This window comes from Hemiscyllium ocellatum, chromosome 31 (genome assembly GCF_020745735.1).
Source record: "Hemiscyllium ocellatum isolate sHemOce1 chromosome 31, sHemOce1.pat.X.cur, whole genome shotgun sequence".
Lineage (NCBI taxonomy): Eukaryota > Metazoa > Chordata > Chondrichthyes > Orectolobiformes > Hemiscylliidae > Hemiscyllium > Hemiscyllium ocellatum.
In genome coordinates, this window is record NC_083431.1 from 24,085,716 (window position 1) to 24,107,777 (window position 22,062).

General features: G+C 42.1%; 1 protein-coding gene across 4 annotated transcripts in view; it reads left to right on the forward strand.

Annotated features, from left to right (window-relative positions):
• The window catches only part of LOC132830240 (ras-related protein Rab-34-like), a 59,378-nt gene that overhangs the window by 19,310 nt on the left and 18,006 nt on the right, over positions 1–22,062 (forward strand). For 3 of the 4 annotated variants that reach the window (XM_060847775.1, XM_060847774.1, XM_060847776.1), the window contains 3 exons: positions 13,262–13,327; positions 14,115–14,216; positions 19,963–20,027. In XM_060847775.1, the coding sequence (XP_060703758.1) occupies positions 13,262–13,327; positions 14,115–14,216; positions 19,963–20,027 (233 nt within the window). The remainder of the gene's footprint in view (positions 1–13,261; positions 13,328–14,114; positions 14,217–19,962; positions 20,028–22,062) is intronic. The other variant, XM_060847777.1, reaches the window with a different exon arrangement.

Genomic DNA, 22,062 nt, shown 5'->3' on the forward strand with positions numbered 1-22,062 from the left:
TTGCTATTTCAGTTTGTTTTCCCCCCAGAGGGACAGGAGGCCATTGGCACATCTCTCCCAATACCTACCAGTCCCTCTCTGTGAAGTGTTCTGGAATCCTTTGTTCCCTTAAAACCACCGCAGGAGCAAGCCCGGTAACAAACTTGTAGCATCTTGTCAGAGACCATTGTTTTGTTAGAATAAACCGACACAAGCAGCTGTTTCATAATTGATTAGTTGTGTTTCTAAAGGAGAGTGGAAAGGCCTTGATGAAACAGAACCTGAAGGCCAATTTCATGTTTACATGCGCCTGCACACCAGTGATGGGGGATGGGTGCTAACATTCTAACAATCATTCAGGAATCTATCCACTGAGGTGTTGAGCTTGGTTAAACTGAGAATAGTTGAGTAGCAGTGTGCCATTTGTTTATGGTGAGCATCATTCGCATGGTGAGAACAGTTCAGGGGGCCAGCCCACATGTGAACATTCGCTAACATAACTCACCTCTGTTTTGGACCTTTGTACCCCACTGCTGCTCCTACTATGTTATTGATGGCTGGAGGATTAGCCATTACTTACTGCTGGAAGGAAGTTTTCACCAACATAACAATTCTCTCACAAAATTATATACCAGCTAGAATTACTTTCATTTGCAAGTAGGATTGGTGCCAAGTAGAAGGAAAGATGGCAGTGAAGGGAAGAGGGAAGCAGAAACAGAGAAAGGCAATGCGATGAGCAAATGGGAGAGAAAGAGGACAATGACGGAGATAGGCAAGGAAGAGAGTGGGCAATAAAGGAGAGAGGGAAGGGAGAGAGAAGATAATGAAGGACTGAGAATGTGAGAACGAAGTGGGCAAGAGGAAAAGAAAGGGGGGGGGCAGTGAAATGGTAAATGAAAAGGAAAGAGAGGATTAAGAGAATGGGAAAAGAAGAGAGGATAATGAGACAGAAAGTAAAAGAGATAATGAAGGACACAAGATGACAGAGAAATGGACAGGTGAAAATTGCTGGCAGTAAAAAGAGGAGGGAAGAAATGGGAGATAAGGAGAGTATGAAGTGAAGGGATTACCTGCCTTCAAGAGTTGCTTCCAAGGGTATGATAACAGCAATGCTTCATAAACATCTGTGACCTTTCCCACTACTGTATACCCTTTCATGTTAGTTTGTCTGGCTATGTGGGTTGCAAAACACAACAGTGTTTGAATTTCTGTGTATCTATATGTTAATCATATCAGAAAGTTCAGGGGTTCAATTTTCTGTTTAATGTGCCTGAGAAATCCTTAGTTGTCCACTATAAATATACAGGAAGTAACTGCAAATGTACATTGAAACATACAAGATTCTGAGGAAACTTGACAAGGGTAAATGTTGAGAGGATATTTCTGCTAATAGGGGAATCTCAAATCAGGGAACACTCATTTCGAACAGATTCAAAGGAATTTCTTCTTGCAGAAATGTCTGGAATTCTCTACCCCAGAGAGTAGTGAAGTTGTGAATCAAGTTCAAGTCTAGACCACAAGATATGGCTGCACCAGGACAAACTCGAACCCGCCAATCAGTCGGCCCTCAATCATCAGCAAAGTGAAGGAAGGTGCCATCGGCAGTGGTATCAATCAGCACTTACTCATGATTACCCTGCTCATTGACTCTCAGGTTGGGTTCTGCCAGGGTCACTCAGCTCCTCACCTCATTACAGTCTTGGTCCAAATGTGGACTTCACAGCCAAATTGCAGAGGTGAGATGAAAGTGACTACTCTTGACATCAAGGTAGCATTTGACCAAGTGTGCCATCAAGAACCCTTAGCAAACCTGGAGTCAATGGGAATCGGGGAGAAAATTCCCCACAAATTGGAGTTAAACCTAACACAAAGAAAGATGGTCTGTGGTTGTTGGATGTGAATCATATCTGTCCCAGAACATCACTGTCAGAGTTCCTCAGGGTAGTGTCCAAGTCCAGACCATTTTCAGCTGCTTCATCAATGACCATTCCTTCATCATCAGATCAGAGTGGGGATGTTCACAGATGATTGCATCCCTCAAGATACTGAAGAAGTGTCTGACCATAGACAACAAGAACTGAACAGCATTTAGGATTTCACTCCTTGCGAGTACCAATCAATTACATCTCTAAGCAGGGAGAATCCATCTATCTGTCCTTGATGTTCAATAGCATCACCATCATGGAATATCATACTATTAACATCTTGGAGACTTACCATTGATTAAAAATTGAATTAGGCGAGCCAAATAAATACTGTCGCTACAAGAGGAGGTCAGAAGTTGAGAATTCTGCACCAAGCAACTTACCTCCTGACACCTAAAACCCTGTCGACTAAGTCAGGTGTGTGTCGGAATACTCTTCACCTGCCAAGATGAATTCAACTCAAATAACACTCAAGATGTTTAACATCTTCCAGGACACAATAGCACTTTTAATTGGCACCACATCGACCACCTTCAATGTTCATTCTCTCCACCACTAGGTGTATAGTTGCGACTTTGTGTAACATCTGCAATTTGCATTGCAACTCAGCAAAGCTCCTTTGAGAGTACCTTCAAAACCTGTGACTTTACCACACAGAAAGACAAGAGGAGCAGATGCATTGGAACACCACTACCTGCAAGTTCTCTGTTTCTCTATTTCTAAATAATGCTTCTTTGACCAAGCTTTGAATCATTTACCCTCAACCTTCCTTCTATAGATCGATGGATAATTATGCTTTATAAGACTGTGAAGTGCCTTTGTTACATTAAAGGGATAGGAGAAATGTAAGTCGCTGTTAGAAATTGACACAAATCTCTTTACACATATATAAGACAAATCTCGATTAGTTAACACTGTGTGAGCTGTATCAATTAACACATTCATGCCTTAGCCTGTTAGTCACAACACATTTACACAACAGTGTTTGAATTTCAGTGAAGGTTTATAATCTATGTGTTAATCATATCATTATGGATCTAATTACAGTTAGTAATTACTGTATTAGGGAATAAAAATTGTTATTATTTTACAAAGCACAAAAATAGTGTGCTATATGCAAAGAAAGTTTTAATAACTTTGTACTTGTAGTTGTTGAATTTTATAGACTGTGTCTGTTTGCTCAACATTAAGGATCTTCCATTATGTTGTTGGAAATTTGAATAATGTTTGGTTGCTAAGATAGCTCTGTGCACACACATTACTATTGATAGCAAACTGTAATGTGCTACAATTAGGTGTAGCTAGGTAACTAGCCATATTAATATAAGTTTGGGAGTTGCTGACACATTGAGCAAAGGTTGAAATGAAGAGGCAAAAGCATGTTGCTTTTCAAAAATAAACCAAAGTAAGGGATTTGTGTTAAGGACCTTACTGGTGGTATTGATTTTTAAAAAAATTTAAAATATACTTTATTCATAAAAAAAGCTTTATGTGAGATACATATATATATATATATATACACACACACACACACACACAGTCACAAATGTAGTTCAGTTCTGTACCATAGTGTATCAAGGAAACAAACAAACACTGGAGTTTGACTCTATCCAAAAAAAAGACCTCTCTTACACATACATCACTATATTTACATACATTGGGGCAACAGGAGCGTATGATAACTGAAGAGACCCCCATTTACCTTCAGTAGGAAGACCTTAGAGATCTTTCCTCACTGTGCCAGACTTTAGTGTGTCCCTTAGCACGTAGTCCTGGACCTTGGAACACTCAGATGAGGTCAACTCCTTATTCTGCAAGACCAAAGAGCGACTTTCACCAAATTGATGGTCCTCCAGATGCAGTTGATATTTGTCTCAGTGTGCATCCTGGGGAACAAACCGTAGAGCATTGAGTCCCGCATCACAGAGCTATTCAGGACATACCTCGAAAAAGACCACTGCATCTTTCTTCCTGACCTGTGGGTCTCACGCAACTAATTATACACTGAAAGCAAACGTGCTGGATATTGCTGATGATGACAAAAATATACTTCTGGGTTACAACTGGTTGTTGGAGACCAGTCTATAAGATTTTTCTGCAGCTACCATAGCTGTCATGCAATAGAAAGATGGTTTTAGGCTTTGAATCAGAAAGCAATGAAACGAGGATTCCTGTGGTCACTCTTGTCTCATGCAAATTAATTTGCATAGTTTTTACCTGTTCAGCCTTTCTGTGTCTCACAGCAAACTTTCATGATTTGTCAGAACATCCTCACGATGACACCACACCAGTTACTCTATCCAATTCTTATTTTAAGTTGTCAAGGAAATTTTATGAAGTCTGTACCCTTTTCTGCTTTTCCCACTCTTGCTTAGAAAAACATTGTTTCCAACCAGTTTGATGAACACTGGGTTAGTGAAACATCAGGCAATGGTTATTACTCGTGGACTCCCGCTCTTGGCAACACACATGGAGCCAGCATTAAATGCTTCCAGATCAAATCCAAAACCTTCCAAATGCAGAGCGAAATTCCTTCAATTCTGTCGCAGCTCCAGAAAAGTCTCATTTATCACAAGTGTGAATTTTTCTATTTCCCAAACCATCTATTCTTATGAGCCTTCCAGATGAGGTAATTTAACACGGTGGAATTTGGTATTAAACTATATTTTTGTTGAACTGTTTGTGGCTAGTTGCTAACAATGATTCACCACATATTTATGCAATTTGCAATAGATGTTGAGAGCTGTTTACAACTCTGTGGAAAATTCTAGCAAACTGGTCAAAGATACCTGAAATTGCAGAGACAGGCAATCAAGTGCTTGTTTTTAGTTGACATTTATCTTGCAAGGTCCAAGATATTTTTATTGTTTATTAATTAGAATATTGATGCTGTCTGTGCACTAACTCAGGAGCCGATGCTGTTGTAAATGAATAGAGTCATAGAGATGTACAGCATGGAAACAAACCCTTCGGTCCAACCTGTCCATGCCGACCAGATATCCCAATCCAATGTAGTCCCACCTGCCAGCACCTGGCCCATATCCTCCAAACCCTTCCTATTCATTTACCCATCCAAATGCCTCTTAAATGTTGTAATTGTACCAGCCTCCACCACATCCTCTGGCAGTGCATTCCATACATGTACCTCTGTGTGAAAAAGTTGCCCCTTAGGTTTCTTTTATATCTTTCCCCTCTCACCCTAAACCTATGCCCCCTAGTTCTGGACTCCCTGACCCCAGGGAAAAGACTTTGTTTATTTATCCTATCCATGCTCCTCATAATTTTGTAAACCTCTATAAGGTCACCCCTCAGCCTCCGATGCTCCAGGGAAAACAGTCCCAGCCTGTTCAGCCTTTCTCGATTGCTCAAATCCTCCAACCCTGGCAACATCTTTGTAAATCTTTTCTGAACCCTTTCAAGTTTCACAACATCTTTCTGATAGGAAGGAGACCAGAATTGCACCAATATTCCAACAGTGGCCTAACCAATGTCCTGTACAGCCGCAGCGTGACCGCCCAACTCCTGTACTCAATACTCTGACCAATAAAGGAAAGCATACCAAACGCCTTCTTCACTATCCTATCTACCTGTGACTCCACTTTCAAGGAGCCATGAACCTGCACTCCAAGGTCTCTTTGTTCAGCAATACTCCCTAGGACCTTACCATTAAATGTATAAGTCCTGGTAAGATTTGCTTTCCCAAAATGCAGCACCTTGCATTTATCTGAATTAAACTCCATCTGCCACTTCTCAGCCCGTTGGCCCATCTGGTCCAGATCCTGTTGTAATCTGAGATAACCCTTTTCGCTGTCGACTACACCTCCAATTTTGGTGTCATCTGTAAACTTACTAACTATACCTCTTATGCTCACATCCAAATCATTTATGTAAATGACAAAAAGTAGAGTTGGTTATTATGATTTATATAGTCAGATCATGATGGATACAGATGGAGACTGGTCTTAATGTTTTTTTTAATAAATATTTTTATTGAGAAAAAAGATTTTTGAGATTTAGTACAAAATTAGTACAAAATAGTATATTCCACTTTACAATATAATAACAACACTAATATAAATTTTTTAAAAAATCTAACTACTAATCTATTCTATAGACTACCAAACCACAAAGTAAAACATAAAAAAGAAAACTCTGTATATAAAAAAAACCACAATGTCGTACATTACTAACAATAATCAAAAAAGAGAAAATAAATAAATAGATAGATAAATAAATAAATACGCATTCAAAGTGAAGTCATATCAAGTTATAACAAAACCTGTATTTATATGGGATTCTTCCTCCCGGGGATGCATTTTTATTTACAGAGGTACTCCCTCCATATCATACACCTGGCTTCCAAAACACTTTTTTCAGTCTGATCCTATGTATATGAGCACAGGTATTTTCCTAATCAACGTGTTCAGTAATGTTACTGCATACACTACAGCAAGTGGAACTTGTACCTGGCCCAGAGGTAGGGTATATGAGCATAGGTAGGGACCCTGTAAATGCCCATCCCCAGAATACCATTAAACACTCAATAATAAGCAGTTATTTGATGGGGCCCTGTTGTGGCATAGTGGTTGTGTCCTGAACTGTGGACCAGAAGGCCTGGGTTTAAGTAACACCTGCTCCAGGGTTGTGTGATGACACCTTTGAACAGATTTGTTAAAAAAATTGAAGCAATGTGGATCACTGGGACACCTTCTGGGGAAGTGGAGACCTGTACAAGGAGGACGGGTTGCGAGAGCTCTTCAGGAGGTTTAAACTAGTTTGGCAGAGGGGATGGGAACCAGAGCTAGGGATCAGAGAATGGAGTAGTTGGTGAACAGGCAGATACAGCATGCAGAGAGTCTATGAGGAAGGATAGACAGTTGATAGGACAAAGTTGCAGTAAATATGATGGGTTGAAGTGTGTCCATTTTAGCGAAAGAAGTGTCAGGAATAAGGGTGATGAACTTAGGGCATGGATCAGTACTTGGCGCTATGATGTTGTGGCCATTACGGGGCTTGAATATTACAGGGGCTGGAATGGTTGTTGGATGTTCTGTGGTTCAAATGTTTCAAAAGGAATAGAGAGAGAGGTAAAAGAGGTGGGGGAGTGGCATTGTAAATCAGGGGTACTTTCACACTGCAGAAAGGTAGGTCGTCAAGAAGGGTTTGTCTACTGAGTCAGTGTGGGTGGAAGTCAGAAAGAGGAAAGGAGCAGTCACTTTATTGGGAGTTTTCTAAAGACCCTCTAATAGCAATGGAGATTCTGAAGAGCAGATTGGGAAGCAGATTTTGGAAAGGTGCAGAAGTAACAGGGTTGTTGTCATGGGTGACTTCAATTTCCCTAACATTGATTGGAACCACCTCAGTGCAATAGTTTGGATAGAGCAGATTTTGTCAGGTGTCTCCAGGAAGGATTCCTAACTCAATTTGTAGATGGGCCAATTAGAGGGGAGGCCATATTGGATTTGGTGCTTGGCAACGAGCCAGGTCAGTTGTCAGATCTGTTGATGAAGAGCATTTCAGTGTTAGTGATTACAACTTCCTGGCCTTTACTATAATCATGGAGAGGGATAGGAGCAGATGGTATGGGAAAGTATTTAATTAGAGGGGGGGATTACAATTTTATTAGGCAGGAATTGTGCAGCACAAAATGGGAACAGATATTGTCAGGGAAATGAATGATAGAAATGTGGAGGTTGTTTAGGGAGCTCTTGCTATGAATGCTGGGTTGGTTTGTCCCACTGAGGCAGGAAGAGGAGAGTAGGGTGAAGGAACCTTGGATGACATGAGATGTGGAACATCTGGTCCACAGGAAAAAGGAAGCTTATTGAAGGTTGAGGAGGCAAGGATCGGATAGGGCTCTAGTGGGTTACAAGGTAGTCAGAAATAAACTGAAAAATGGACTTAGAAGAGCTAGAAGGGGGCATCATAAAGCTTTAGTGGGTAGGATTAAGGAAACCCCCAAGACATTCTACACTTGTGTGAGGAACAAGAGGATGGCCAGAGTGAGGGTAGGGCTGATCAGGGATAATGGAGGGAACTTGTACCTGGAGTCGGAAAAGGTGGGGAGGTCCTTAATGAAAACTTTGCTTCACTATTAGTACTGAGAGGGACCCTGATGTTTGTGAGGACAGTGTAAAACAGGCGAACAGAGACATAGAGTCATAGAGATGCACAACACAGAAACAGACCCTTCGGTCCAACTCGTCCATGTCGACCAGATATCCCAACCCAATCTAGTCCCACCTGCCAGCACCTGACCCATTTCCTCCAAACCCTTTCTATTAATATACCCATCCAGATGCTTTTTAAATGTTGCAATTGTACTAACCTCACCACTTCTTCAGGCAGCTCATTCCATACATGTACCACCCTCTGAGTGAAAACGTTGCCCTTTAGTTCTCTTTTATATCTTTCCGCTCTCACCCTAAACCTATGCCCTCTACTTCTGGACTCCCCGACCCCTAGGCAAAAAACCTTGTCTCTTTACCATATCCATGCCCCTCATGATTTTATGAACCTCTATAAGGTCACTCCTCAGTCTCCGTAGCTCCAGGGAAAACAGCCCTAGCCTATTCAACCTCTCCTTATAGCTCAAACCCTCCAACCCTGGTACCATCCTGTAAATCTTTTCTGAACCCTTTCAATTTTCACAGCATCTTTCTGATAGGAAGACAAGAACTGCACGCAATATTGCAACAATATGTGCGAACAGGTTGATATTAAGAAAGAGGATTTGTTGGAGATCTTGAAACACATGAGGATAGATAAGGCACCTGGGCCAGACAGAATACACCCAAGGTTACTACAGGAAGTGAGGGAAGAGATTGCTGCGCTTTTGACGGTAATCCTTGCGTCCTCAATATCCACTGGAGTACCAGATGGTTGGAAGGTGGCAAATGTTCAAGAAAGGGAATAGGGATAACCCTGGGAATTACAGTCTAGTCAGTCTTAAATTAGTGGGGTGGGCAAATTATTGGAAAGGATTCTGAGAGACAGGATTTATTATTATTTGGAAAAGCATCATTTTATTAGAGATAGTCATCATTGCTTTGTGAGGGCAGGTCATGCCTCACAAAGGTTATTGAAGTCTTTGAGGATATGACAAAACATATTGATACAGGTAGAGCAGTGGATGTGGTGTATGTGGATTTAAACAAGCGTTTGATAAGGTTGCCCATGATAGGCTTATTCAGAAAGTAAGGAGGCATGGGATACAGGGAAATTTGATTGTCTGGATACAGAGAAGATAGATGGAAATTATTTAGTCTGGTAGTAGATGGAAATTATTTAGTCTGGAGTTCAGTGTCAAGTAGTGGTCCGCAGCAGTCTGTTCTGAGACTTCTGCTCTTAGTGATTTTCTTAAATGACTCGGATGAGGAAGTGAAAGAGTGGATTAGTAAGTTTGCTGATGACATGAAGGTTGGTGGAGTTGTGGATAGTGTGCAGGGCTGTTGTAGGTTGCAATGGGACATTGACAGGATGCAGAGCTGAGCTGAGAAGTGGCAGATGGAGTCCAACCTGGAAAAGTATGAAATTATTCATTTTGGAAGGTGGAATCTGAATGCATATTACCGGGTGAAACACAAGATTCTTGGCAGTGTGGAGGAACAGAGGGATCTTGGTGCCCACATCCATGGATCCCTCAGAGTTGCCAACAAAGTTGATAGGGTTGTTAAGAAGGTGTATGGTTTGTTGGCTTTCATCCACAGGGGACTGAGTTTAAGAATGGTGAGGTTATGCTGCAGCTCTATAAATCTCTGGTTAGATCTCACTTGGAATAATGTATTCAGTTCTGGTTGCCTAATTATAGGAAGAATGTGAAAGCTTGAGAGAGGGTGCAGAGGAGATTTACCAGGATGCTGCCTGGACTGGAGGGCATGTCTTATGAAGGAAGTTTGAGGGAGCTCAGGCTTTTCTCATTGGAGCGAAGGATGAGAGGTGACTTGACAGAGGTATACAAGATGATGATGAGAGGCATAGATAGAGTGGATAGCCAGAGATTTTTTTTCCAGGGCGGAAATAGCTATCATGAGGGGGCATAATTTGAAGGTGTTTGGAGGAAGGTTTAGGAGAGATGTCAGAGATAGGTCCTTTACACAAAGAGGGGTGGATGCATGGAATGCACTGCCAGCAGTGGTCAGATACATTACGGACATTTAAGTGACTCTTGGGAAGGCACATGGATGGCAGCAATATGAAGGGTATGAGGGTTAGTTTGATCTTAGAGTAGGAAAAAAGGTCAGCACAATATCGAGGGTCAAAGGGCCTGTGCTGTGCTGTACTGTTCTATGTTCAATTGTTCGAAGGTGCAATGGTAGTATCCCTACTTCTGAACTGCGAGTACTGGGTTCAATTCCCATCTGCTCCAGAGGTGTATAATGACATCCCTGAAAACGTCAATTAGAAAAATATCATAAAGCAGACTGAGGGCGCTGCACTGTTGCAGTGATAGTGTCCCTATTGCTGGGCTAATAACTTTCCTGTTTCAAGTCCCACCTGCTCCAGAGGTGTGTAAAAATGTCACTGAACAGATTGATTAGAAAATAAATAAACAATTATTTGTTGAGGGTCTTGTAATACACTCCAACAGAGGTGTGTATTAACACCACTGAATAGGTTGATTAAAAAAAATCTAAGTAATTATTTGAGGGGAGGTGGTGGCATAGTTGTATTGTCACTGTGCTAGTGATCCAAATCTGCAGGCAGATGTTGTGGGGGGGAGGTGGGGTGGAGGTTTCAGTTCAGAGTACCACTGCAGCAGATGATGGAAAATGGTGTTCTGGAATTAAAAGCTAATGGTAATCATTGTCAATTGTTGCACAATCTGACTTATTGGTTTTTGTTACATGTGACAGTAATGTGGTTGACCCTTAACAATTAGGAATGGGTTAGCCAATGACTGAATGAAACAGAAATAAGCAATTTATTGTAAGGCCTCTATCACTGAGCCAAGAGGCCTAATTGTTCTAGAGGTGAGTCATTGCATGTCTGAACAAGTTGGTTAGAAAAAATCTAAACAATTATCTTTGGGTTGGGGATAAGATCTTGCCCAACTATAAGTGAATGAATATCGTATTGGTGATGATTGAAGTATAAAACAGAAGTAGATGTTTGTAACTTATTAAACCTTTTACTCCCTTTACACTGGCCTTTTTGGGGGTTTTGTGGTCTATTGTATGCAAAGGTCTAATGAGAAAAATCTTGTACAGTAAACAAAATGTAATTCGTTCCATCTCTGTAATTGTTTACAGGTTGTAAGAATAGGCTGTGCATCATTATAGTGACTTTGGGAGACCTAGGCTTAGATCTGTCTCCCCCAAGATCCTACATTTAGATTAGACTTACAGTGTGGAAACAGGCCCTTCGGCCCAACAAGTCCACACCGACCCGCCGAAGCGCAACCCACCCATACCCCTACATTTACCCCTTACCTAACACTACGGGCAATTTAGCATGGCCAATTCACCTGACCCGCACATCTTTGGACTGTGGGAGGAAACCGGAGCACCCGGAGGAAACCCACGCAGACACGGGGAGAACGTGCAAACTCCACACAGTCTGTCGCCTGAGTCAGGAATTGAACCCAGGTCTCAGGCGCTGTGAGGCAGCAGTGCTAACCACTGTGCCACCGTGCCGCCCGGTTAATTTGTGCCCCTCAATCCCCCCTTCCCCCAATCCTAATGTTACCACTGTAGCTGATGGTGGTTATTGCATTTACTTAAATACTATTGCTTTCAGATCCATCCAGACCCACATATACATAACATTTGTTTTTCTGGTAACCATTATTGTTACAAATTTGTCTGTGTAATTACATCTACCGCAACCCCATTCCCCCTAAGTCTTTGCCTTTACAAATTCAGATGGTCTGAAGGTTTCTGCTTGGAATGAATAATGTGTGAAGCATCTGCAGAAATCAACATTTCCTTAATCTTCTGAATTCTCTTGATGAGAAACCCAACACTATCTTTGTGCCTTCTTGAGGAATTCTCTCAAATGGTCTGTCATGGCTGCTCATGTAATTTTGAACTCACACAACTCAAAGGTCACGAAGCAGGGATTCTTTATTCCATTTTCATCAGGACATTAGAAGCATGAAGGGAAATTTAAAGTTTAAGCAAGGAAGACACAGTATGTACTTGGAATTAGGTTTGTGGTTTATATCTGGTTGAGGATATCTTTTGTTCCATCCTTCCAACAAAGACATCCTTTCCTCCAGAGAGATCCATTTGACTGTTCTAACTGCTGGACTTGACATCCTCCCTCAATGTTGCTACCTACAGCTGGAAACCTGATACAATTGGCCCAGTTGCCTGCTCAGTGCCTTCCTTTACCATCAGCATCTGCTGCTGGAGGTTCTGCTACATGAGGCCAGGCAAATATTTCACCAATTGAATCACCGTACCGAAGAATCTCAGAAGATCCTAGATTAACATTGGAGCAGAGAAATCCATGATGGCTCTAAGCATCTGCATTGTTGATAATGTGTCCAGAAATCAAATGAGTTTGTTAGAAAATGCATATTTATCATGAAGCCTCTTCTTGTAAGCACAACATAGCTTTTTTTTAAAAGAAGTTCCCTCCCTTCTAAAATGAATACTGTACTGTTTAAGGTTTCCTTTCATACCAGAGATTTTTAACTATGACTCACATAATCTCTGATATTGGTTTATCCTCTGGCTGAACGTGGACCAGGACTGCTCTCATGGGTCACTACCTCACAATGCAGCCTGTATCTCTGCCTTGGAGCTGCAGACTTCATCTTTCCAGTGGTGTCTTAATAGGTCTGAAATACTTCCTGTGTTATGCTTTGAAGAATTCTTGAGGGTTGAGTGTTGACTCAAGATTTTTTCCGGTTCACTGACCTCAGCAATCAGTAGCATCTGTTTTCTCTGAGGCCTTCTGAGTTATCAGTATGTATGCCTTGTTGGGCCTGGTTCTGCTCAGTCCCACCACTGATCCCACTACTGCCAGCATATGCTGCCACCTGTATCGTTGAAGTGAGTGGGTTCTTCAGGGCCTTATGTTGTCTAAAGTGTGTCAGGTTGGCAACTTCTCGTCTAATAAGAAGAACCTTGTAGAGAAAACCAAGGTGTAATTTATTGTATCTCTATAGCTATTTTTAGATTAAAAAGAAAATGCTCTGTAATACAACAAAGATGATAGGGTGGACCTAATACTTGAAATACACTCTTCACCACATTTTATGAATGTGGTGAAGAGTTTATTTCAAGAATTAGCAACCTTCCAAAAAGAGCGAGGGAAAATATTGTATTTGGCCAATATAAAATAGATGAAAAAATGTCTTTTTCCATCACTTTCAAGAGATATATAAAATCAATCCATTTTAATTTTAGGTTGAAGATTTCCAAGATTATTGTGGTTGGAGACTTGTCAGTTGGAAAAACATGTTTAATCAATCGGTAAGTACAATCCTAAATGGACTTAAGCCAAGTTACATTAAATGAAATAGAGCCATTGAGATGTACAGCATGGAAACAGACCTGTTGGTCCAACTCGTCAATGCTGACCAGATACCCTAAATTAATGTAGTCCCATTTGCTAGTACTTGGCCCATATCCCTCCAACCCTTTCTACTCATGTACCCTTCCAGATGTCTTTTAAATGTTGTAATTGTACCAGCCTCCTCCACTTCCTCTGGCAGGTCATTCCATACATGCACCATCCTCTTCATGAAAAGGTTGCCCCTTAGGTCCCTTTTAAATCTTTCTCCTCTCACCTATGCCCTCTAGTTTTGGATTCTGTTACCCTGGGGAGAAAGACCTTGGCTATTCCCCTCATGATTTTATAAACCTCTACAAGGTCACCCCTCAGCCACCAATGCTCCAGGAAAAACAGCCTCAGCCTATTCAGCCTCTCCCTACAGCTCAAACCCTCCAACCCTGGCAACATCTTTGTAAATCTTTTCTTAACCCTTTCACAACATCTTTACTATAGCAGGGAGACCAGAATTGAAAATGGTACTTCAAAAGTGGCCTAACCAATGTCCTGTACAGCCGCAACATGACCTCTCAACGCTCGTATTCAGTGCACTGATCAATAAAGGAAAGCATACCAAACTCTGCCTTCACTATCTTGTCTCAGATCTGAGAAAGAGGGAGATACCTTGCAGCATTTTTCAGCTTTTATAAACAGCTGTCTGAGATTTCATATATTTCATAACTTTCTATATCTCTATTTGCCATTCAGATTTTGCAAGGACACATTTGACAAGAATTACAAAGCGACTATTGGGGTGGATTTTGAGATGGAGCGGTTTGAAGTGTTGGGAGTTCCCTTCAGTTTACAGCTGTACGTATGAAGGTGGAGAAATCAACTGCCAACATTTATCTGATTTGATTGTTGGGAAGTATTTGATTTGCTCTCACAATTCGTGGATTTTGAAATGTTTACAAATGTCAGGTGAACAGAGTTGGAATGGTGAAATAAGGGAGATTGTGACAGATGAAACTTAATGTAGGGCAGGGGAGAGGTAATAAAAACAAACTTATCCATTTTAAAGAGGTTGTAAGAACTAGGCACAAGGGAGTGAACTTACACAAATCTTTGAAGGTTGTTGTGGTTCTGTTCGCCGAGCTGGAAGTTTTTGCTGCAAACGTTTCGTTCCCTGGCTAGGGAACATCATCAGTGCTATTGGAGCCTCCTGTGAAGCGCTGCTTTGATGTTTCTTCCGGTATTTATAATGGTTTGTTAGAACAAACCACTATAAATACCGGAAGAAACATCAAAGCAGCGCTTCACAGGAGGCTCCAATAGCACTGATGATGTTCCCTAGCCAGGGAACGAAACGTTTGCAGCAAAAACTTCCAGCTCGGCGAACAGAACCACAACAACGGACACCCGAGCTACAAATCTTCAACCAGACTTTAAATCTTTGAAGGTGACAGGAGAAATTGATAAGACGTTAAGAGGCATTGGGAATTGTTGTCTTTCTGAACAAAGGTACAATACAAAAGCAAGGAAGCTACAGAGAACCTTTAGATGTTACTGATTAAACAATAGTTGGAGTACAGTATCCAAATTTGGGCATCATACTTTAGGAAGAATATTAGTGAGTTGAAGAGGATGCAGAATGGATTTACTAGAATGGCGTCAGAGCTGAGAGACTTCAGTTTTGTGATGAAGCTGTGAAAACTAGAGCAGAGCCTGTTAGAAGAACATTTAATAAAGGTGTCCAAAGTTCTGATGGGCTCTGATAGAGTACACAGCGAGAAACTATTTCTGCTGGGGCTAATGGTCAGTAACTAGATTTCAGGTAAGCACCAAGAAAATCAGCAGGGAGATTGGGAAGCATTTGTTCACGCAGCTGAAAGTTATGATCTCTAACACATTACACTTGGAAGGGTAGTGGAAGGGGATCCAATAGCAACTTTCAGATGGGGATTCATGTTCCTGTTGATCAGGAACTGGGGTCACAGATCATGATACAGGATAGGCCATTGAGATGAGGAGAAATTGCGAAGAACAATTGAAAAGGAAATCCTTGCAGGCCTTTGGGAAAGGAGCAACAAATTAGGCTAATTGGACAGCTCTTCCAAAGAGTAGGTACTGGGCCGAATGACTTTGTTCATGAATTTATGGTGTGGATTTATGTTTTTCAGCAGGTTGAGGATGGAGGAACAGAAAGTGAGTGTTCTGTGTGATCTTGCCTTCTCAGTTAGGCCAATCAGCCATTGAATGGCTGATGGCAGTTGCCCAGCAGGGAGGTAACCAGTTAGTGATCTGAGGAACGGGATTCTACATGCAATTGGGAGTCTAAGCTTGGAGGTCATACAGCAGAGGGATTTTACTGTGATCAGGAAATTGATTATGGCCAACCCCGTTCCCCCCCAATCTCACAATCACTTATTTTGTTTCTCATGGTAGGCTCAAAAAAGCTAATGAATGAAGTGTAAAAACAGAGGCCTCCACCAGCAGAGAACCTACTGCTAAATTCAAGGTGATGCCATTGACAGAACATTGTTCTTTCTCTTAGTGTTGCCTCGCCAATACTACTATAAACTACTCCCAATTCTATTCCCATTCAATAGCCTAGAAATAGCCTGGCATGGCGGCTCAGTGGTTAGCACTGCTGCCTCACAGCACCAGGACCCCAGGTTTGATTCCACCCTCAGGTGACTGTTTGGAGTCTGCACACTCACCAGTATGTGCATTGATTTCTTCTGTGTGGTCTGATTTGCTCCCCCAGTCCAAAGATATGCAGGTTAGGTGGATTGGCCATGCGAAAGTTTTCAGTGACTTACAGACCAGGTGGATTAGCCATGGGAAGTGCAGGGTAAGAGATATAAGGTAGATGGATGGGATGCTCTTCAGAAGGTTGGTGTGGGCTCGATGGGCCGAATGCCCTGTTTCCACACTGTATGCTATGAAATACAGCAGGCAAAGAAATACTGGTAGATATTTTCACATGACTGGCTCTTTAGCAGCATTATTTACTTTCCATAATATCTGAGGGTGGCACAATGCCAAACCAATATCTTCAGGCCAAATTGACCTCATTTTACCCGGAATGATAGCAGTAATGTCCATGCCCAGGAAACATGCATTCCGTTTTACAAAACCTTGAATGCTCCATTAGTGCATTCTTGGAGTGCGGATGGATTCAGCTGCTCTGTTTCTGAGTTTTCTTAACGTTAGATCAATTGGAGTGCAGTGTCATGCAAATACACTCCATGTCCAGACAGAAGGCACTTACAGCTAAATCTGTGATGAGCAAGCAATGAGCTGAGGGGAAGGTTGCGGATCACACTGTATCCACCCTGTATTCAGAAAAGCAGGGAGCTAAAATGTTTTTTTTTCATTTGTAATGTCATACTTCCCCCTGAATCTGCCAGGAGCAAATAGTGTTCATGTAGATTCAGTAGATCAGTGAAGAGAGTAATAAGTACAAGCCTTTGAAGTAGATTGTATAATTGGTTGTCCAAATATTGCCACATCACTATCTCACTTCGACCTACAGTAGCTCGGTGGCTGAGCCATGTTTTGTAGAAAGTCGCTGGCCTGCAACTTTAACTCTGCTTTCTCTCCACAGATAATATCAAACCTGCTGAGTTTCTCCGAAATTTCTGTTTTTGTTTCTGATTTCTAGTGCCCGCACTTCTTTGGGTTTTTTTTTGGTTAGATGATCAGAATTCCCAATTCTGATTGGTACACAGTGACCCAAAGGAGTATTCATGAATCTATGTCAGTAACCCCTGACTAGCACTGTGATCCTGATTCAGATTCAAGTCAATACACTGTGACCTTGGAGAAAAAAAGAATACAGTGACCTCTAATATTCAGCCACTATATTCAGTAATTCCCTGAGTGATAGTCAGTTATTGATAGTTGGCACCTGGTAACAACAGATCAGTTTTCAGTGATTGTCTCTAACAATCCTGCTGGAAATGTTTAGGAAGTCAAGATTAGGAACAATAGTGATACATCTGAGATTGGTATTCTGCCTGAACTACAGATGTGTAAAGGCCACTTGAGTGATGAACTGGAGTTTGCTGGCATCTTTTTTGAGTGGAACAGAACTTTAGCACAACCAAAAAAAAACTTTTAAGTGAAATTGTGGAGTAAATGAATATGTCTAAATTGCAATATCACATGCGAATGTACTTTAAGTTTCAATACCTGATATTAAATAAATGTTCAATCATTCAGTCCAAGATGTGGCAAAAAATTGGCAGTGTTTCCGGAATCCTGTTGTTTTGTAGGTTCATTTTTCAGATCTGCGTTTTAATACTCCCTAGATTCCTGCCATTTCAACAAGTCATGAGGTAGAGTCAAACCAGCCCAAAGAAGTGGATTTGGAGGGAGAGGGCAAGAAGAAGTGTGAGAAGCTGCATTTTGAGATGGCAGTGAATGGATTCTGACTTCTCATTCTTAAAGTAGCAGTGGTTCCCTGCCCAATAGCCATCTCCAAGTAAAAATAGAAGTAAAGTTGCTACAGTCCTAATGGACCATGGGGCTGCTGTCTCACGAGAGAGAGTGAAACAATTAGGCGGTGGTTTAAACTAAGGGTCACCACACCGCAGGTGAGGGGAAGGTTGAAAAGGAGAATCTTTCATGGTAACCTCAGCTAGTGCAGTAATTCAACCCACTCTATTGGCATAATTCTTCATTGCAAACCCACTGACTAGCCAACTAAGCAAACCAAACCCCAATCTCCAAATGATTAGACATTTAGGTGCTATTTGGAACAGTCAAGCAGAGTGCCAGGTGCTCTACAAACACAATACACATTCTGTACACAACAGTGTGGTGCTGGAAAAGCACAGCAGGTCAGGCAGCATCCGAGGAGCAGGAGAATCGACATTTCGGGCATAGGCCCTTCTTCCGGAAACGTCGATTCTCCTGCTCCTTGGATGCTGCCTGACCTGCTATGCTTTTCCAGCACCCCCCACTCCACTCTGATCTCCAGCATCTGCAATCCTCACTGTCTTCTAATCATCTGAACACTACAACAACAGGTCCTATAACAAGCCTCCCATTTAGGAGGTGGAAGCACTGTAAAAATTCAGGTTATGAAGGAGCCAGAAAAGGTCCCATCTCTTGGAAATATTCAAAGGGGAGAGGACTCGGCCCATGGTATTTGCTAGCTCCAATCTGTACAATGAAGTGGAGCTATGATGAGTGTTTTGAGTGTGCTGATCCGATGTGGACACCAAGAGTAACTGAAAAGAGAGAGACTCTGTTTGGATGGGGAAGGGAGATCATGTTACTGGTGAAACTTGAAAGACTTCCAAAGAGGGGCGTGAAAGATGAGAGAAATCCTTGATATGGAAGAGAGCGAGAGATATTGTTTTGAGAGACTCTGTGCCCAGAGGGAGAAGCATAATTTTAAGAAAATGCTTATTCTCTCAAATCTGCTCCAAGGACCTGACACAGATATATGAGCACCTGTGTTGAGTGCTATGGGGTGTGACTGTGTAAAAGGGGCTGGATTATATGGGATGCTGTGTTCATTATCCTCCCTGCTGCTAAGTGATTGAGGGAGCAGGGGAGGTTGCACTCCCAAGCCTGATAGTAGTCCTTCAGCAGTGTCAGCCTGGAAGTGATGTTAATTACTTTAAGGCGATCCTTCCACCCCTTTGTGAGAAGGAAGGCCCCACCTTCGAGAGCTGCTGAACAATCAGTGCCTACCCAGCAGTGCCCCAACCAGGAGCAGTGGCTATGACAGGAACTGCAGGCAGTTGTGGGGGAATGATTTTTAACAAGGTACCTCCGATGAACCCAGAAGAGGTATCCCATCTATCCCCACGAGCTTGTCTGACACCAACCCATGTAGCTAAAATGGCTGGCCTTCCCACATGGCCCAGCATCCGTACTGTTATGGTTAGACCACGGAAGGCGGAATGAAGACCTTAAGTGGCCATGAACTAGCCCAGTGGGCCCAAGGTAATGCAAGTCACCTGACATCTCCCCAGGGCCACCCTTGAAATTTGAGATAGATTGGAGGCCATGTGGGTTGGTGGTGGAAAGGGCAGCAGCTGGATTTTACATGCCCCACCCTCATTCATATCTGCTGGCACAGGAGTGTGTGAAATGGTGTCAGGGGATCATCCAGCATGCAGTAAAACCAGAGGAGAAGCTCTGAAGCATCTACAGCCACTCAGTAGGCCGAAGATATGCCCTTGGTATAACACTGTATATCAACATCACAATACTGAGTCCTGTGTACCTTCTTCCTTAGTTGTACAGACTGTACAATTGCTCTTCATCTTGTCTATGTAAGACTTATTCCAAATGTGACCTCACTCATGTCATAGAGTCTTAGAGTCGTAGAGATGTACAGAATGGAAACAGACTCTTCAGTCCAACCCATCCATGCCGACCAGATATCCCAACCCAATCTAGTCCCACTTGCCAGCACCTAGCCCATATCCCTCCAAACCCTTCCTATTCATATACCCATCCAAATGCCTCTTAAAAGTTGCAATTGTACTATCCTCCACCACTTCCAGGTAAACTTGGATACAAGTGAATTGTACATTATAAATATATAATAATGCTGAAGTATGTTCTAAATTATGGACATGTTTTCTAATAGATGGGACACAGCAGGACAAGAAAGATTCAAGTGTATTGCATCCACGTACTACAGAGGTGCACAAGGTACAAGTCTAATTTTTCAACAGTATAGTTTTTTTTAACTATATGGTAACAAAGATGTTTTATCAGATTGGCTGAGTCATGTAGGCCAAAAATGTTGAAATTCTTTCTACACTCCCGACCAACCCGTTGATGGGAGCATATAAACAGCAGTGAGGGACTGCTGCTTTGATGAGCTGCTGTCTTCAAATGAAATATTAGCTTCAACCTGAGTGAAACAAACTGAAGAGGAGCAGCAAGTTCTCCTCCTTGCTTGAAACCAGTTATCTTGCCATGAAGGCCTTAATTTGTTGTTTGTTTGATATTGCAGAACAACTTCAGGTCTGCCTGTTTGATTAGATTAGGTTAGATTCCCTACAGTGTGGAAACAGGCCTTTCGGCCCAACCAGTCCACACCAACCTTCCAAAGAGTAACCCACCCAGACCCATTTCCCTCTGACTAATGTACCTAACACTATGGGCAATTTAACATGGCCTATTTACCTGACCTGCACATCTTTGGACTTTGGGAGGAAACCAGAGCACTCGGAGGAAACTCATGCAGACATGGGGAGAATGTGCAAACTCCACACAGACAGTCTCCCAAGGCTGGAATCAAACCTGGAACCCTGGCGCAGTGAGGCAGCTGTGCTAACCACTGTGACATCGTGCCACCCCAAGAGTCACTGCTCTTGTAAATACTTAATAATCTGAGGCACGTTGAGACATTTCAACATGTCTAGAGGCTATATAAACACAAAAACTTTCATTATTGTAAAGAATCTAACTTTGTTTTCACATTGAACTGTTTGAGGCAAGAAACCTGAGAATTCTGCACGTCTCAGAATTCCAGGCTTACTGAATGGGAAGCAATCCCTCCCCCCATTACACACTGCAACACATTCTCATTGTTAGCCTTCTCTTCCCTACCCAGGGTGAAGTAAAGTACTCCCCCACAAATAACATATCCTTAAAATGTTGAGTCACAGAGTCATCTAGCATGGAAACAGATCCTTTGGTTCAACCAGTCCATACCAATCACCTGTCTGCTCCTGGTCTATATCCCTCCAAATCTTTCCTATTCATGTACTTATCTATCTTTTCAATGTTGTGCCCACATCCACCACTTTCCAAGCAAGTTCATTCCACACCTGAACCACCCGCTGTTTAAAAACATTTGCTCCTCATGTTTTTTTAAAATCTCTTTCCTCTCACTTAAAACTGTGCCCCCGGTCTTGAAATCCTACATCCTAGGGAAAAGACGCCTACCATTAACCCTGTCTATATCCCTCACGGTTGTATGAACCTTCATAAGATCATCTGACTGCCTCCTACACTTATGCAGCCCTTCTTTATAGCTCAAACCTTCCATACCTGGCAACACCCTGGTAAATGTCTTCTGAACCCACTCTAGCTTTATAATATACATCCTGTAACAAGGCATTTTCTGGGCAATCTGTCAGCTGGCAAGTTGTGATGTATAACTGGAATTTGGAAACTCTGAGATATTCTTCCTGATGCTCTGAAGAGACACTGATCCCTCTACATGGCCTTATCACTCTCAAGAGGTAAGTACAGGCCAACCCAGTGAGGATTCACAAGCTAACATAGTCCCCTATATTCACATCTCACAGTGATATTACGACTAGGTGACTCTCAACCACAACAACTCACATTTATATAGTGCCTAGCAAAAAACAAAATCCGTAAGTGCTTCACTGGAGTATTTAGCTGAAAATGTGTTGCTGGTCAAAGCACAGCAGGCCAGGCAGCATCTCAGGAATAGGGAATTCGACGTTTCGAGCATCATTCCTGATGAAGGGCTTATGCTCGAAACGTCGAATTCCCTATTCCTGAGATGCTGCCTGGCCTGCTGTGCTTTGACCAGCAACACATTTTCAGCTGTGATCTCCAGCATCTGCAGACCTCATTTTTTACACTGGAGTATTTATCAAAGAAAATGCAACATCAAAACATCATGAGATATTAGGGCCGCTGGCAAAAGCATTGGTCAAAGCAGTAGATTTTAAGGAATGCCTTTAAAGATGAAGGGAATAGA